Source organism: Eptesicus fuscus, chromosome 22 (assembly GCF_027574615.1).
Source record: "Eptesicus fuscus isolate TK198812 chromosome 22, DD_ASM_mEF_20220401, whole genome shotgun sequence".
Lineage (NCBI taxonomy): Eukaryota > Metazoa > Chordata > Mammalia > Chiroptera > Vespertilionidae > Eptesicus > Eptesicus fuscus.
The window spans coordinates 15624208-15640968 of record NC_072494.1 but is presented as its reverse complement, the minus strand read 5'-3'; the positions used below and the strand labels follow the sequence as shown (position 1 = coordinate 15640968).

The window sequence follows — 16761 nt, the reverse complement described above, 5'->3', positions numbered from 1 at the left end:
AGACATGCATTCCGGATGACAGCAGGTGGAACTTGAACCCAGAACCACAGACAGCCTCCAGCTCAGACTCCACCTCCGCCGCACTCCAGCCCCCTCCTTCCCCTTCCCCCTCCCCCCTGCTAAAGATGGTTGGAGATGAGGCCCTGACACCCGCCTACCCAGGCCCTCGCACCCACGGACGCGTGTTCTGAAAGGGGCCTCCCATGGGGGGAGGGCTCGACTCCCGCCTGCTCCCGGGCGCGGCCGTCCTCCATCCCAGGCCTCAGCCAGAGCAATGGAATGACCCGAGAGGGACCAGGCCTGACCTAGGTCCTCAGGGGGGTCGGGGAGGGAGTCGCAATCCCCAGCGTTTCAATCTGTCAGGATCCGGCCCCCAGCACCCCCGCCCGACTCCACCCCGGGTGTTCACACTCTGCCTCTCGCTGCCGCAGCCGCGGAGCTAATGAGCACAACATCCACCTATCGATCCGGGCTCGGTGCCAGGCGGCCGGCACCGGGCCTCGGAGGCCGTGGGGCCCCGGGGAAGGTAGAGCACAGCTTGGGGGGGGAGGGGGGAAGGGGCGCCCTTTCCCCTGGCGCCACCCAGGACATCATGCAGAGAGAGGGCCCGATGGCTTTGGGGGGATCCTAGCCTTGTCTGCAGAGGGAGAAGCGTGTGGGGCTGAGAGCGAAGGGGGCCCTCCCTCCTTATAAAAGCGAAGAACAAAGAGGCCGCTGGGGATGGAGGCTTTGATCTGACCCCACCTTCCCCGTTCTGGGCCGGGCACCGCCCAGACTGCCCCTGGGAGGGAGGGAGACGCCAGCTCTCAGGGACCCGAGCGTCCTGAAGCCCAGGGTGCCGTCTCCCCGTGGCAGGGGCACTGCCTGGCGCTGCCGCGGTTTGGGCAGTGCCCCAAGTGGGTGGGCTGCCAGGAGCATCCACCCTCTCCTGGGCACAGGAAGCCAGCTCGGGGGGGTGGGCGGGGGTGCCGAGCTCCACAGCTGCTGCTGGCACCCACTCCACACTGCCCAGAGGGGTGCCCACGGAGGCCTGGCACGGATGGCCCGGGCACAGCTGGCACGGAGGTCAGGCCAAGCCAAGCTGAGAGCAGAGGCCGCGGGGAGTCCTGGTGTCAAGGAAGGAGCCGCGGGGCCGTGGGTTGAGGAGAGCAACAAAAAAAGATGGGCGGTTTATTGAGGGTTTGGTCCAGGAACTTATAAAAATACAAACTGGTAGGAAATTCAGCCTCATGGCAAGTCTGTCTTCACAGAAGACAAGTGAGTGACCCCTGGAAGGGAAGGTGCTGCCCTAGGGCAGGGGCCCACAGGGCACGGGGCGCCGGTGGCAGGTCTGGCTGCTCCCTTGCCCTGGTCCTTCAATCCACCGGCCCCAGCTCTTCGTCCTGGCCCCAGCAGGCTCAAGGGTTCCATCCCACCAAATCCCAGTCTTCCTGGGAGATGGAGAAGGCCGCCGAAGCAGCTGTGGAGACCTGGGCTCCGCCTGCCTTCGTTCCAGACGCCCAAGGCTGAACGCAGCTCCCCTGCGCCTCCTCTTCAGCCTGGGACGCGGGGGCCAGCGCCGCAGGGGTCACCTCAGACCCTCTGACTTCCCTCTCAGCACTCCTCCATCTTGTCTGTCCGGCTTGGCACTCCTAGCGCAGGTGGCAGGGGCTTCTCCTCCAGGGAGTCTTGGGAGGGCTCTGGCTCCTGGGGCGGCAGGAAGGGTCCACTTGGCTCAGAGCACTCGCAGGAGACGAAGGATTGGGAGCAGCAGCAGCGGCAAGAGGCAGAGGGGGCTGGGGGTGCCCCCACCTCGCCACCCCGAGGTGCCACTCTCTCCGGGGCTCCCGACAGGATGAGCTGACTCAGACTCTGTGAGGGGGAGGGTAGCACCGATGTGTCCTCCATTCCAGCAGCCTCCTTTCACTCTCCCCGTTAGCTGTTCACTCCCATCCTATTCTCCGGGATCTTTCAAATCAGCCGCTCCCTCCCCATAACCTGCCACCTCGTCCTCTCCAAAACCCAGCTTCCAAGTCTCCCCCAAACGGCCAGTGCGGATCACCAGCTCGGCTGACGCTTTCGGAGGCCTTGCCCCGGAGATGGGATTCTGCTGGCCCAGCACAGCCTGCAGTGGGAGCTCCCGCAGGCTGCACCGGGGAGAGGGGGCCAGGGCCTACAGCCCGCCCTGAACCCCTCCAGGTCTCCCAGGCTCTCCCCAGGCCTTCCCTCCTTCCCAAGACGGGCCCCGCGCCAGAGGGCTGCTCCCCAACCCACTTACTGCTCTCCTTGCAGCAGACAGACACCTGGAGCCTCAAACACCGGCCAGAACTCCCGGGCGTCGGCACCGCTGGTTGGCGGGAGGAAAGAGTTAGCACAGGCTGGCTTGCAGACTCCGTTTCAGACCCTCCCGCGTTCTCTTCCCGGCAGTTCCTGGAAAACTTTTCCTTCCTTTTGGGCCCCATCCAGGTGCCAGGCCCCCTTCATGGCTGCTCCTCATCCCCGCAGCCCCTTTCCTAGCTCCTCCTCCTCCTCTCTAGAGACTCACTCTAGATGCCCCCTCAGTCCTGGACTCAGGGCCCCTCCAGGCCCCCTCTCTGACCACAGCCCCTCCTGCCTCCCCCGCCCCAGGTCTGGTCTTCATTCCCAGTCCCATCCCTCCTCCTCACCTTAGGCTCTCTGCCTCGACTGGTGGCAAAGTCAGGTACCCCCCCCCCCCCCCCGCCCCGAGGCAGCCAGTGAGCCGTCCCTCACTCACAGATGTAGTAGTAGGTCTCTCCAGGCAAAAACTCGAAGCCGAGGGAGAAGGGGGTGAAGCGCTGAATCTTCTCCGAGAATTTAACGGGGCCGAAGGGGGCGAAGGGGAGGGAGCACTCCCAGCGCTTGAAGGCACCCGCCCCTTGTGCCTGGCAGGCCTCATAGCCCGACCAGTCCACCATGTACAGAGCAAACGTCTCGGGGCCCTCGGGGGGCCCTGGGCCCTCATAGTGGGGGCAGAAGATGTCGAGGTAGTCGTTGAGGCCCAGCTCCACCACAGCGTCTCCTCGAAGCAGCCTGCAGACACAAGGTAGGCGTGGGCCGAGGGGGGTCACGGTGGGGCACCCCTGGGGCACCAGGGCCAGGGATACCCTTTCCAAGGGTCTCTGCCAGCCTCTGCCCTGCCCTCTGGAGAGGCCTGCGTCCTCCAGACGGACCACTTCTGAGGGACAGAGAGAGTGAAGGAAGAGAGGGCCAACAGGTCCCCAGGTGCAGAGGGGAAGGACGGCGGGCTCACAGACGGCCCTCACCGCACCCCGCCTTTGCTGTGGGAGCTGCCCCGTCTCTCCAGCCGGGGCCCAGCCCGGGCCTGGTCAGCGCCTGTGCTTCAGACATGTCAGCCTGACGGCTGCTGCGAAGGAGCTGGAACGGAGGCAAGGGGTAGAGGCCTGGGCCCACAGGCGGTGACAGGGATGGAGACTGGAGCAGTATCCTCTTTAAAAGACGCACGGAGAGGGGGGCTGTCCTTGAGCTCTCAATCCAATGCTGAAAAGAACCCCAAACAGGGGAGTGGATGGCGGGTGCCTCCCTCTTTTTTTTTTTTCTTTTTCTTTTTTTGCCAGGACAAGGAAGTGCCAGACATGGAGGGGAGCCCCCTGCACGTATCACCCCATCTTCAGCCTCCTCAGCACTCCCTTCCCCACCTCTTGGGAGCTGCCTGGGGGAGCCAGTGCAGGTGGGAAGGACGGGGACACACTGCCCCCCCACAGCATCAAATACAGCATGAACCACGCCCCCTCCCTACCACACCGACACACAGACACACAGCCCGGCTGGATGAAGGAAAGGCCTCCAACTGTCCCTCAATGGGTGGTCCAAGGGCCCCCAGTATCAGGAGTTCCGCTTAGAAATGCCGGTTCCTGGGGCTCGGCTCAGACCCACTAGAACACCAGTCGGGCCTTTGCAGGTTTCCTCTCGCCGGGTCCTTAGTGCCTTGGGGAGGGTCCGGCAGGAGGACAGCGCTCGATACATATTTGTGAACTGAGTGAATGAACCAGAAACCTCAGAGTTGGGGGCGAGGAACCTGACTTTTTAACAAGTCCTCTCAGCGATTCAGAGGCACTGGTCTGGAACACAGAGAGAGGAATTCCGAGTTGGAAGACAACAATGGCTCTTATCATATGGTATCGGTATTGTAATGACCTGTCCGGGCGCCTGCCCTCCCCAGGGGGGCTCTGGGCTCTGGGAGGACAGAGTCTAGGTCTTCTCGTCTTTCCAATCCCTGGCCCCCAGCACAGGTCCCAGTACACAGGACGCTCCTAATAAATGTTACAGAGTCACAATTTGTCTCAAGCAGATGGAGAAAGCAGAGAGAGGCAGGGGGACTGGGGAGGGGTATGGAAACCGGGAGGTCAGACGACGTGCCCAAAGGTGATTGGGCTGGAAGGGCAGGGCCCAGACTGGAGAGAAACAGAAGGGCGATAAGGACCGAGAGGAAAGCAGAGATGCCACATGAGAGATCAGGAATTGGCGTGAGTGTCGGCGGGCAGGCCAAGCGAGCAGGAGAGTCACCCTGGCTCTTTCACAAGAGCCAAGCCCCCTCCCAGGCTGGCGGGAGGCTGGGGAGTCCCCAGAAGAGAGGCGAAGGGGGCGGGGCTCGGGGAACAGGCCAAGGCCCCTCGGCCCGGCTCCGGGAGCCTACCTACCCTGATTGGGGCGGGGGTTCTCCGCGCGTCCCCCAACACGTGCGGGTCGGGGGAGACCCAGGGCACGCCTCGCCCCTCCCCCCTCCCCTGTCGACTCAAACAAAGGAGTCCCGGCGCGCGGCCGGGTGCGGGCGGCGCGGCGCGGCGCGCAGGGCGAGCCGGAGGGACGCGCGCCCGGCCCGGGAGCGCACGGGCCCGGCCGGCGCTGCCCGGGTTCGGCCCGGCTACCTGGGGTTGCTGGAGTTCCAATAGAAGTCGTGACGGAGGCCGGAGCCCCCTTGCAGCGGGGAGCCGAGCAGCGCGGCCCACAGGACAGCCTGCAGCAGGGGCAGCAGCCGCATCGCCCCCCGCGGTCCGGTCTGGTCTGGTTCGGCCCGGCCCACTTCGCTCCGGCCGCGAGAAAGGTACAAAGTGGAGGGGGGGGGGGGGGGGCGTGCGGGGCCTCACGGGCCACGCCCCTGGATAACTTTCCACCAATGGGAGCGCGTCCCCGCCTCTCTGCTCAGCGCCAGCTCCGGTTAACCCCCTGTGAGCCCGTTACCAGCGCCAGGTTAGCGCGGCGCCGGCTGAGGCTGGACCGGATCGCGGGGGGCGGGAGGGGCGTCTCGCACCCTCCATGCGGGTTATAAGGGGGCTGTATCTGTCGTGTCCGCATTAGGCTTCCTCGGGAGTTTGGGAGGTTTAGACAGCAGCACACGCCCTTTGCCCAGGAAGAGTCAAGCGAGGCCTGAGCCAGGACCCGCGAAGCCAGTCCAGCCCCCTTCGCCCGTCGCCCCGTTTTCTTTGCACATCCAGGGACGGCGCTGGGGGACGGGGCAAAGGGCCTGCCCCCCACCGAGCTTTCAAGAGTGAGCTCGATGCCCACCTTGGGGTTGGCGCCTGCCCCTTTCCGCCCCACACCTTGGTTCTGGGCTGGGGGCCCACGCAGCCCCAGTCCCGAAGACGAATTAATGAGGTGGTTGCGGCTGGTACAAAGCACCTTTGTTCCCGAGCCCTCAGGTGGGGGCGGGGGAGGAGGCAGGTGCGTGGCCTTGGGATCGTGGGAGCCGCTGCCGGGCTCCACCCCGGCTCCAGGGCTCTGAGAACACCAGCCAGATCCACTTTTCCCAGCACCAGTCAGAGGGTGGAGACGGCAGGCTCCGCCGCCTGGCTGGTTGGTCCGATGGTCGCCCCTAGGCGTTGGGGGCGAGGGCTCGGCGACTAGGGATAGCGAAGGGCGCACAACTCTCTTTGGCTATAGATTGTGCGGAGAGCCACCCCAAGCTGGGCAGAAACTGAGCTGCTGCTCCAGCCTGAGACTCTCGTCCTCCCAATCCAGTCTTCGTCTGAGGCGACAGCGTCCCCTGGCGGCCAGACGAACCGCAACGGGGTTGGGGAGGGTGGGGGGGTGACCCAGACTTCCCTGAGCAGACAAACTCCCGGCAAGCTAGCTCCTAAAATCTTCCGTTTATTACCGTTTATTACAGCCGAGCAGAGAGACTGTGCGCACCTCCCTCAGCCAGGTCCAGCGCCCAGCTCCGCCTAAGCCCCGTCTGTAACTGCGCGCGCAGGTCCCCAGGGTGCAGCTCCACAGCTCGTGGAGTGTCTTAAGAGGCCTGCTCCTTTGCATCCAGGCTCTGGCTCCTTCCATCATCGAGGGCTGTGTGGAGGGGTACCCCAGGGGACCGGCCCACGCCTCTTGAAGTCCTAGGTTGGGTTGGAGGCAGGTGGAACTTCAGAAGAGGTCAGAGGTAGAAGGAGGACACAGCTGGGGGCGGCGGTGCAGGCCTGGGGTGCCGGGAGCAGAGAAAAGAGGTCAGAGGTTCCCTTTTCCCAGACCACTCGCCCTGCCCACCCACCCTGCCCACCCACCCATTTCCAGCGACCTCCTTGCCCACCTGGAAGGTACCACTAGGGGCGGGATTCCAGCTCCTGGACCAGGCTGGTCACTTGAAGGACACAGGCCCTGGGGGTCTGCAGGGAGTGGCTTCCTCGGGGGTGGGGGCTTGGCAGGCCCCTGAGACTGAGAACGAGAGAAGGTAGGACACAGGCTTGGGAGAGCCTGTCATGTTGGCCCCTCCCCCTGCCCCCCCATGTGCTGGTGCTGGGGAACACCAGCTGTGGGGGCGGGGGGAGCACCAGGGGTCCTCTTTGTTTCCATCTGTCACCATAAGAGTACCAGTGGGGTATGTGCCCTCAGGCACAGAGGGGAGATCTCGCCATGGCCACAGCCACCACAGCCCTGGAGGGTGGGAAAGGCTGCGACCTGCTCTCCCCCCACTGTTACCTTCGGGTGCCTCACCACCGGGTCAGCGGGCAGAGGGCGGGTGGGGGGATTAGGTCGGTCAGCCAGCGCAGCCTGAACAGAGAGAGGGGCAGTGACTGTGAGAGCACATCGAGGGGCAGTGAGCATGCAGAGGTGCCCCCCAGGGGTTCAGATCAACATGCACAACCAGCCAGAGGGCAGGAGCACGGGGACATGCGCACAGGGCTTGGGTGCATGCCAGCCGATGTCTGGGGGAGGAAGGTGTGGGTCACCGTGCTGTCCCTGGCCCGCTGCAGTCCCGCCTCTAACCACCAGATGGTGGCAGAAGCCAAGGCAGGAGGCTCACCCTTTGCTGCTTCTGGGGCTCAGAGTGTCTGAAGGCTGAGGGGCACCCTGGTCCCCTAATGAAGAGCACCACCGGCAGGGAACAGGGGTGAGAACTGCAGTTGGGCACCAAGCCTCCCGCCGGCCCGGAGCCAGGGCAGGGCCTGGCCCAGATTTACCTGGAGCCTCTTGGGCACAGGGTCAGGAGGCAGTGGCCGTGAAGGGGGTGCCGGGAAGCCAAGAGCACTAGCCTGCTGAGGTCGCAGGAGGAGCCAACAGGCAGAGTGGGGTGGGGGGAGGGAGCAGAGAGAGAGAGACAGATGTGGGCAGAGAGGGTTAGTGCCCAGGGAGGAGCCGCTAGGACCCCAGGGACAATGGGGTTGTGCATGCCGTTATTCATTTGCATGTAGAGGGGGTGACAAGTGGTAGACTGGGCACGGAGACCACCTCCGCACACATACTCTGTCATCAGATCCAGAGGGCTCAGGGCAAGGCACTCACCAGCCCTCTGCCCGTGGTGAGCACTGAAGGCCATCCTGGGTCCCACCCTCCCTTTCCTTCCAGGGACCCAGCTTGGTCTCAAAGCCACAGCGTGGTGAGCTCCAAGAGGCCAGCAGACCCTCCTCGAGGCCCTGCCCTCCGCCCCCCGCATTCCAGGCTGGACTTGGTTTCTCAGCCGGCAACCAGGAGGGAGGAAAGGGCGGGCCTGGCTCCTCTGATGGACTCTTGGGCGCTGTGAGTCTTTCTCTGGGCCCTCCCCGGGGCCCAAGCTGGATGCCGGGCCACAATGGGGCCCTCTCTCCTCTGGCATTCAGGACTCACCTTGACACCTGGCATCAGCAGGGCCCTCTGCGGGGGTCCAGGGCGTTCCGGGGGACCAGACTGAGCTGCCCTAAGCATGGAGAAAGGCAGGAGGGAGAGGGCTCAGCCTCAGACCCTGTTCTCCACCCATATGCCACTCTTGAGTGGGGTTAACCCTTTGCAGCCCCTCGAGAGGAGCATGTGTGGGGCTTAGGCCCAATGGGTGGGGGGCAGAAGCTGATCAGCCCGGGAACCCCACTTCCCCAGCACAGGGGCTCCTGGGGGGAAGTGATCCTAGCATCCCAGCTTACCCACTCAGGTCTACCAGTCTACGTGTGAGGCGAAGCGTTCCAGGGAACATGGAGGGAAGGGAGGTGTGTGGGGTGTGGCCCCAAGGGGCTGGGGGTCAGAGCCAGGTGGCAGGGGCTGCAGAGGGGGTAGGGGCAGGGCTCCAGGCTGTTGTCCTCAAAAGAGCGGTGGAGGGAGCTGGCAGCAGGGAGGCTGGTACCTGTATTGGCAGCTGGGTCCCTTGAGCTGGCAGAGTCGCTGGCGCAGGCGGGCACGGTACCAGTAGCTGGCACCAAGCAGCACCAAGATCAGCAGCAACAGGAGGCTGAGGAGCAGTCCTGTGGTCAGGGACCTGGAGGCTGTGGGGGGAAGGCGGGTTTGAAGGTGAGCAGGGCTGAGAACTCCACACCCAGGAAGGGGCCGGGGGCAGGGAGTCAAGTCAGGTGCTCAGAGAAAGTGAGGGGGTCAGGGGTCACAGAGTCAGGGAACCAGCCGTGAAGGGGTGGGAAAAAGAGAGGGGTAAAGGATGAGCCGCTCTGCCCTCCCAGCTGCCCCTGGCCCCAGGCCTTGCTACCTCTGATCCGGGCACTGCAGTCAGGGGGTGCCCAGCCCTCCTCACAGTGGCAGAGCCTGTTGCTGTCGCAGACCTAGGAGGAACAGGGTGAACCAACAATGAGGGGCTCTGCACTCTGGGGCCGTGTTTCCCTGTCCCCAGCTTTTCAAGATCTCAGATATCCACAACTGGCCGTGAGCTGGGGATTATGGGGGGCAGAGAGCCAGCACTCTGGGAGTCTTTATGCTGGAGGAAATGAGATCGAACTACCACTGTGAGTGCCTTCTAGATGCTGGGCACCAAGTTAGAAGCTTTCAGACTCATCTCATGTCCCTCAGGAAGGGGGTACTATTACTGTGCCCATTGGACAGATGAGGACACTGAGCTCAGAGAGGGGAATAGCTGCCCCAGGTCATGCAGCTAGGCGGTGGAAGAGCAAGGATTAGAACCAGGCATGTCTGTTGCCCAAGGCCTGGAGGCTCCCTGCTCCCCTTTCTCATTCCCATGCCAGCTCACCCCGTGCCCGTTGCATTTGCTGCGACATTCCTGTGCTCCCAGGAGGTCCAGAGGCTGGCATCGATGGTCGATGCACACCTGCCCAGTGGGGAAGGAAGAGCAAGGATCACATTCTGGCAGAACTTACCAGCATTGGAAGCCAACATGGCTCAGGCCGCACCCTGCTTTTTCAGAGGGGAAAACCAAGGCTCAGAGGATGACAGGACTCTGCTCCGTCACAAGCATGTGAACTCCCCTCAGATCTGTGCCTTTTACACGGGTGGACCGTGAGGCCTGGGCACTGCTCGCCGTGGTCCACATATCCCTCCCCACTGAGCCTGGCTCACCCAGGTTGCTCACCAGGCCAGGGCCACAGGCTGTGCCAGGCAGGGTCAGGAGGGGCTGGGCCACGTCGTTGCCCAGGTCCAGGTGTGCCCAGCTGCAGTTCAGCTGGGTCCCGTTGGCGTCGAGGATCTCCCAGTGCAGATCCCGGGCGGAGCCCAGCAGAGGCTGGGCCATGCCCCCCCGGCACTGGAGCTGCCCGCAAATGGCATCTCTGGGGTGAGGAAGGAGGCACGGGGTCTGTGGGAATGGGGCCAAGGCTCCCACAGACCTGGGGGAGGGGCCGTTTATTTCCTCACATACCTCGGGTCACAGGACAGGTAGCTGCCAGTAGGACTGCGCCCGCAGCTCCCAAAGGCATCCCCCCGAGTATTGGCAGTGAGGAGGCAAGGGGGTGCGGCGGGCTGGGCCCCCGGCCCCCACAGAGCCTGGCACTGTTGGGCATAGGAAGCACAGCGCCCTCGCATGCACACAGCCTGTCCGCCGTCACACGGCTCGCCATCCCCCAGGCTGATGTCCGGAGGGCACTGGGAGCTGTCTCCTGGGCAGAATTCGGGCAAGTCGCAGTCCCCTCTCTTTGGACGGCACGGCCAGCCAGCCGGGCGCAGCTGTGGAGGGTGAGTGAGTATCAGTGTGGGTGCCGGGCAAATCCAGCCAGGCCCTGGGAGTCAGAATGACTCTGTCCGCCCCGGCCCCTGGCACATGAGCTCTGGAAGACTAGTCCACCTGGCAGTTTTGACAGCAGGGTCCATCGGATGCACACTGTGCCCCTGGCCTCAGCTGGCAGGTGAAGTAGTCACAGCAGGGATCGGTGCAGTCCTGTGGGCCAGGGCACAGAGGGGCTGGGCGTCAGAGCAGGCTGGCCTGGGCCTACCTCCGATCCCTCCCAGAGCCTGACCCCAAAGGACGCCCACAGCCAGTGAAAGCTACAGCCCCACCATTCCCATGCTGTCCCTGCAGACGGGGAGGTGGGAGAGGGGTGAGAGCCCTTCAGAACCAGAGAGGGGCTCAGGAGGCGTGGAGGGAGCCCGTGAGCCAGGGCAAGGGCACCGAAGTGAGAGGGGCAAGGCTGTGGGGGAGGGGCTCACATCTGGGAAGTCACAGCTGTGCTGCTTGCTCAGCTCCACAATCTTATTTCCACGGACAGTCGCCATGGAGGACAGGCGGGGCAGTTGTTCAAAGAGGCAGCTGCCCATCCCATCCAGGAGGGCTCTCTCCAGGGCCTGTCGGCTGCAGTTGCTGAAGTTCAGGCCGGGCAGGAAGCTGGGGAGGGCGGCAAGGGAGGCTGGGGCTGTAGACCACTGGCTGACCCCTGCCCATCCCCTCTTTGCATCCCGCAGTTACTCACTCTGTGGAGGCCTCCATGATGCAGCTCTTGGCCGGGGCAGGGCCTGGGCAGGGGCAGCTGTTCCCAGGTGGGTCATGGTCCAGGCCCAGGCTGTGGCCCAACTCATGGGCTATGGAGGAGGCAACTCCCAGGATGCTTATGGAGTGGTCCTATGGGGAGGGGTATCCCAGGTCCAACACCGGCCTAACTGCTCCTGTTCTCTCCTCATCTGACCTCGTGGGCACTCAGCAGGCACTGCCTCTCTCCTTAGTTGCTTCTAAAGTAGGAGGAGAGCCAGGCCAGCGTGGCTCAGTGGTTGAGCACTGACCTATGAACCTGGGGGAGGGGCTGTTTATTTCCTCACATACCTCGGGTCACAGGACAGCCCGCAGCTCCCAAAGGCATCCCCCCGAGTATTGGCAGTGAGGAGGCAAGGGGGTGCGGCGGGCTGGGCCCCCGGCCCCCACAGAGCCTGGCACTGGCTCTATTCCAGAGGTCACGGTTCGATTCCCAGTCAGGGCATATGCTAAGGTTGCTGGTTCAATCCCTAGTGGGGGGTGTGCAGGAGGCAGCCAAATGATTCTCTCATCATTGATGTTTCTATCTCTCTCTCTCTCCCTCTCCCTTCCTCTCTGAAATCAATAAAAATATGTTACAAATGAATGAATGAATGAATGAATTAAAAAAATAAATAAATAAAGTGGTAGGAGAGCCCAGGCCTGGGGGGCAGGAAACCTGGGTTCTAGCTCAGCTCTGTTCTCCCTCCCTCACTGTGTGGTCCTGGGAGATCACCTCTGTTCTTTGGGCCTCAGCTGCCCCCCCGCCCCCCAAAATGGGAAAACCTCCCAGGTGAAGACTGTACACTGATGAGCTGGCCATCAGTGAGGGTGCCCTGACTGCAGAAGCCACATGATGCACCCCTGCTCTCTACACCTATCACTTGGGGTTGGGTAACTTTGTAGGGGATTTCAGTGAATATAAATGGTCCCACCAAGAGGAACTTAATCGGGAATGGGCAAGAGACCTGGAAACAGCTCACCATGTTCACACCTCCTGAGTAGTCAGGAGAACAGATGGAGTTCTGAATGGCCATGCCCACCATGGGCCCAGAGAATGAAGTAGCTCTGTGGAATTGAGAAGTCAAAGGTCAAGGCCAAAAACCAGGGGAGGCTAGAGCTCCAGGGCCTCAGGGAGGGAGCTGGGCTGTACAATTGGCCAGGTCAGGGCCGAGCTGGCCCCACGGACTGAGCCTGGGGACCTTACGTCACCAGCTGGGCACTGTCGTGGGGCACACGAGGCAGCAAGTTGGTCCGGCGCCAGCGGAGGAAGCTGTCTAGCGTGACCCCTGGGTCTGGGCTTATCTCTACCAGGTCTCGGTGCGTCCAAGCCTCCAGGCCCACGAGCGCCACTCGTACATTCAGGGGCCGGAAGAACTGAAAAAGAGCCGGGGCTCAGGAGAGGGGTTCTCACGGTGAGGGGGCCGCAAGGATGCCATCCAGCCTGACACTCACTGTGTCCAGGAGGAGGGCCACTTCCAGCGTGCGGTTCAGCAGGTACTGGAAGTCTGGGTACCTCTGGACCTGCGGGTTAAGAGAGGTGCCCGTGACAGGTGGCAGGGCAGGTGGGGGTCCGGGCAGGACAGGCCGGGGCCAGCAAGCTCACCTCTGAGTGATCAGCTACAATCATTAGCTCAATAATCTTCGTCTCGGTCACCACATCCCGCCTCCACTGTGGACAAGAAGGAGCATCAGGCACTCGGGCCGCTCAGTGCCAGCAGCCGCAGGGCTGACCAAGCCGTGTCCGCTCCCACCCGGAGGACAGGGAGGAGCGCCTTTTACAGAGGAGCCACGGGGAGCCGAGAGGCCAGGGCCTTGCCCAAGGTGGGCCAGGAAGTCGGTTAGGAAGCTGGGGAGCAGAGCCCTGCTTTCCTGGCTCCAAACTCAATGTGTGTTTTTTTTTTTTTCCAAATTAAAAAAAATAATAACAATAGCCAACACCATCAAATACTTACCCTACCCTACGGCAGGCACAGTTCTAAGCACTTTACATACATACGGAGTCACTTAATTTTCATAGCAACCCCGTAACATCCGTAGTTTTATTATCTCCATTTTACAAATTAGGAAACTCAGTTTTCATTGCTTTATTGTTGGTAACTATGTATTTTCTATATCCAAGTGAGCTCTCTACATAGGGGATCAGAAGTCATGAGGCGTTGGAGTCCAGTGCATACATCTAAATCCTTGATAGACCATCTCTTAGTTGAATGGCCTTCGGCAAGTCATTTGATATCTCTCACTAAAATAGAGCTGTCCATAGCACCCACCTCCCAGGGCTGCTGGGAAGAGTAAAGGGGATAATGTTCATGAAGTGTCTGGCACGTGGAAATCGCTCCATTAGCAGGAGCTGCGGTTACTGCGGACAAATCCGCTCTGAGGGTCCTGGGGCCGGCCCTCCTGCCGTTCCGCCTTACCCGGCGCATGTGACGCTGTCCCAGGGGGCGCTCCGGCGGAGCCTGAGTGGACACCGATTCACGCCAGCTCAGGGTGCAAGTGTGGCCTGGCACGGGGAGATCTTGGATCCGGGAGACAATGGGAGGACCCCGAAGGTCCCCAGGCCTCAGCTCCAGGGTATAGCTTTTCTCGGGGGACAGGATCACCAAGCCCCTAGGGAAAGATGCAGAGTGTCAGACGACTTCTCAGCTCCAAGCCTCATGCCCTGCCGCCTCTCCAACGCCGTGGACTCTCCCCCCTGTACCTGAGCCCGGAGCAGGCGCAGACGGAGGCCCAGGAGGCTGCCTGGCCCTGCACTCCGCCCTGGTAGCAGCAGTTCTCCTAGAGCACAGAACAGAGCGCCAGTTTGCAGGGGAGGCCAGGGTTTCCGCCCCAGAGACTTGCCTGTGGGTTAAGACATGTAGCATCTTCCCACACCCTCCGGGGATGGCCCCCTCCAGCCATCCCCTCCCAGCCATCCCCTCCCGCCTTCCCTCAGGCCGGAAACAGGGCCCAGGAGGGCCTGACTCACCAGAGTGTGTCCCTCACTCACCACCCTGGTGCCATCAGGTTGGTACCACACCAGGGTTGGGTGGCCTGGGACCAGCTCCCTGTGGAGGGAAGACCAAGGACAGCAGTATCAGCTCTCGCCCAGGGCGCTGCAGTGCCCGCCCGAGGCCTGAAGGTGATAGAGGGTTAACGGGGTGCCAGGCATTCCCCCATCCTCCCTGCTTCTCCCGGAAGCAGCAGAGCACAGTGGTTGGGCCACGAATTCTGCCAGGCTTTCTGGGTTCCAACCTGGATTTCACCGCACACTAGCTGTGTGACCTTGGGCAAGTTCCGTAACCTCTCTGTGCCTTGACTTCTTTATATATAAAATGAGGACAATAATAATACCTTACTTGTATCTACTCGTAGGGATGTTAGGAGGATTATATGAACTCAAGCACTTAGTACCTAACACATAGTAAATGCTATGTAAGTTGTTGTTAGCCGTGTTATCGTTATTGTCATCACCACTGCCTTTACCTATTCTGTAGCAGCTCCAGGATATGGCTCTCACCATCCAATTCCAATTTGATCCGTAACGTCTCAGGCAGGCTGGTCTGTGGGCACCAGAGAGCAGGTCACCTCCCTGGCCCTGCCCCAAACCCCCATTCTCCCTAACCAGAAGATGTCAGGCCCTTAGGCGAGCACCAATGATTAGATCACTGATTGGGGGGGCTGTCCCAAGGGAGGGGCCAGGAAGGCCTGTCTGGCCTGGGGCATTGTTCTGGGGGGTTGTGCTGGGAGGTCAGAGAAGGTATCTTGAGCCGCCCCCTTCTCGGCTTCCTGCCCAGAGAGGAAGCACCGTGGAGGACTCGGCGCAGGCCCCAGCCCTTCCTCTGACTCAGCTTTAGAATTGGGGGTAAGGGGAGGGCATTGGGTGAGGTCCTGACTCTCTCTCCAAGTCCCCCCACGGAGAAAACCAACAAATGAGACCAAGAAATCAAGTGTGACCTCGGGATTTCCCAGCGGCCATGGATGGGCTGGGTGGGGCTGAGGCAGATGTGTGTGTGTAGAAGGGAGAGGGAGATAAATGAAGCCAGGTGCTGGGGTGTGACGGGAGAGGTGTCCGTGCCGCACTGAGGTCCACTCGCCTGCTCTTCAGCCAAGCTTCATCTGGGGACACCTGATTGGTGGGTGACAGGGTGGTACTTTATCTGAGGGTACAGGGGGGCTCACCTGCAGCACCTCTGCCAGGCTGAGTGTGAGGCTGTCCTGAAGGACCTGGGGTTCCAAGGGCCCACTCAGGGTCTTCTCTGGAATTGCCTGCTCCTCCTGGGCGCCACCTGCAGGGTCCCCAGAACACTGAGAGACTCCGCACCAGCTGGTGCCCTCTGACCCACCTGGTTCCCAATACTTCAAGGCCCTTCTCTGCCCGAAGGACTCCTGAATTGCATGCCGGGACTTAAAGGAGAATACTGGGGGTGCGGGCTTCCTCCAATAGTGTGCTTTCATCCCACCAACACACCCCCAAGTCCCCCAAAAATGGAGCTAGCCCAGCCTGTGGCTCCTCCCTCTCGCCCCCCAGGCCAATCCCAGGTTCTCATAGGGACCCCCTCCCCTCCCACTCCCACCCAATCTCCCCCGCACCGCCCCCGCCCCAAGAAACGCCCCCTATGGGGACTGAGGGAAGCCTCGTGGCTGGGTGCCCACTCACCCTCCCCTTTTCTCACGTCGGAGATGCTGGGAACGCCCATTTCTGGGTGAGCAGTGCAAACACCACCATCCCCTCCCTACACACCCTCATGCCCAGTTAGGCACACCCGCGCCCCACAGCCTCTGCTTCCTCCCTGTGCCCCCCCCTCACACAATGGCCCTCTCTCCTCCGGACACTCCACCCTCGCCTGCCCTCTCGGCCCCCGGCCCAAGACCGCAGCAGGAAGTGAAAGTTCCAAGGAGGAGTTGGTGTCCCAGCCTCTTTCCTGGCCAAGTCTCCCCTCTTTTGGCTTCTCCCGGGCCCCCCGCCAGCTCAGCCAGCTTTCTGGTGGCATCAGCACCAGAGTGAGAGGTGCCTGGCCGTTCAGGCCTAGGTGGCGGCGGCAAGAATCCTCTTCGCCAGCCCTACGAGCGTGTCCACTGGGCACCCGGGCACGGGCGGAACGGCCAGCCAGGCCCCAAAGGAGCGAGGCCTCCGTCCTGGGAGCGGTGACCCACTCCCGGAGGGGCGGGGCGCTGCGCCAGGGCCCTGGGAGCTGGTACCAGCGCCGGGAAGTGTCCGCGGGGACCGTGCCGAGGGTGATCCTTTCCTCTCCTCTCCATCGCCCAGTCGCCGGCCCTCGCCCAGGACCGCAGACCAGGGCCGGCCGCGCTCTGGTGGGGGTCTCCCAGGGTCTCCTTCTGACCCCAGTTCCCCGATGCCTCCCGACTTCCCTGCGCCTCTTTCCAGTCCTCCCCCGGCCCACTCCTGGCCCCGCACTCACGTGTCCCTGGAAGCGACGGGAAGGGCAGGGGGCTGCCCGCGCCCAGGAGCCCCAGGGCCCAGAGCAGCGCCAGCCGCATGACAGCGGCGCCCGGGGCCGGCGAGGGCGGCAGGTGCCGGGCCGCGCGCCGAGTCGCAGCGGCGGCCGGGTCTGCCTCGCGCACTGCGCCGCGCGGGGCCGCCGCCAGGCCCCGCCCCTCCCCTCTCACAGGGTCCCGAGCCAGGCCCCGCCCCGCCCGCCGCGGCCCCGCCCCCGGGAGGCCCCGCCCCG

At 62.8% G+C, this 16761-nt stretch overlaps 2 protein-coding genes across 15 annotated transcripts; both read right to left on the bottom strand.

Annotated features, from left to right (window-relative positions):
• Positions 1-1139: 1139 nt before the first annotated feature.
• On the bottom strand, positions 1140-5050 carry EFNA4 (ephrin A4). The gene is given in 5 exon segments (XM_008155726.3): positions 1140-1592; positions 1595-1686; positions 2258-2326; positions 2735-3030; positions 4887-5050. Coding segments are annotated over 5 exon segments (765 nt in total). The 5' UTR covers positions 5000-5050; the 3' UTR covers positions 1140-1397.
• Positions 5051-6089: 1039 nt separating this feature from the next.
• ADAM15 (ADAM metallopeptidase domain 15) lies at positions 6090-16676 on the bottom strand. 14 transcript variants are annotated; one of them, XM_054711684.1, is made up of 23 exons: positions 16492-16674; positions 15251-15357; positions 14555-14631; positions 14058-14136; positions 13791-13867; positions 13507-13699; positions 12696-12761; positions 12545-12613; positions 12297-12466; positions 12073-12157; positions 11055-11203; positions 10795-10969; positions 10433-10525; positions 10010-10314; positions 9725-9920; positions 9386-9463; positions 8891-8963; positions 8537-8675; positions 8050-8119; positions 7407-7481; positions 6925-6996; positions 6536-6660; positions 6090-6344 (listed from the first exon to the last, which is right to left on the bottom strand). In XM_054711684.1, the coding sequence occupies exons 1-23, from the start codon at positions 16568-16570 to the stop codon at positions 6245-6247; spliced, it is 2652 nt and encodes an 883-aa protein (XP_054567659.1). In that variant the 5' UTR covers positions 16571-16674; the 3' UTR covers positions 6090-6244. The 14 variants fall into 14 exon arrangements, with proteins under 14 accessions (XP_054567659.1, XP_054567660.1, XP_054567663.1 ...); XM_054711685.1 differs by having other exon boundaries at positions 7407-7478; XM_008155727.3 differs by having other exon boundaries at positions 6253-6425; positions 16492-16673.
• Positions 16677-16761: the final 85 nt, after the last annotated feature.

Bases quoted from the DNA above. Each gene is read 5' to 3' on its own strand.
- ADAM15 (XM_054711684.1), bottom strand. From the start codon at position 16,570: ATGCGGCTGGCGCTGCTCTGGGCCCTGGGGCTCCTGGGCGCGGGCAGC. The intron at 10,970-11,054 runs GTGAGTAACTGC...CGCCCTCCCCAG, and splicing joins ATCATGGAGGCCTCCACAGA to CTTCCTGCCCGGCCTGAACT. The intron at 6,661-6,924 runs GTAACAGTGGGG...TCTCGTTCTCAG, and splicing joins CGGTGGTGAGGCACCCGAAG to TCTCAGGGGCCTGCCAAGCC.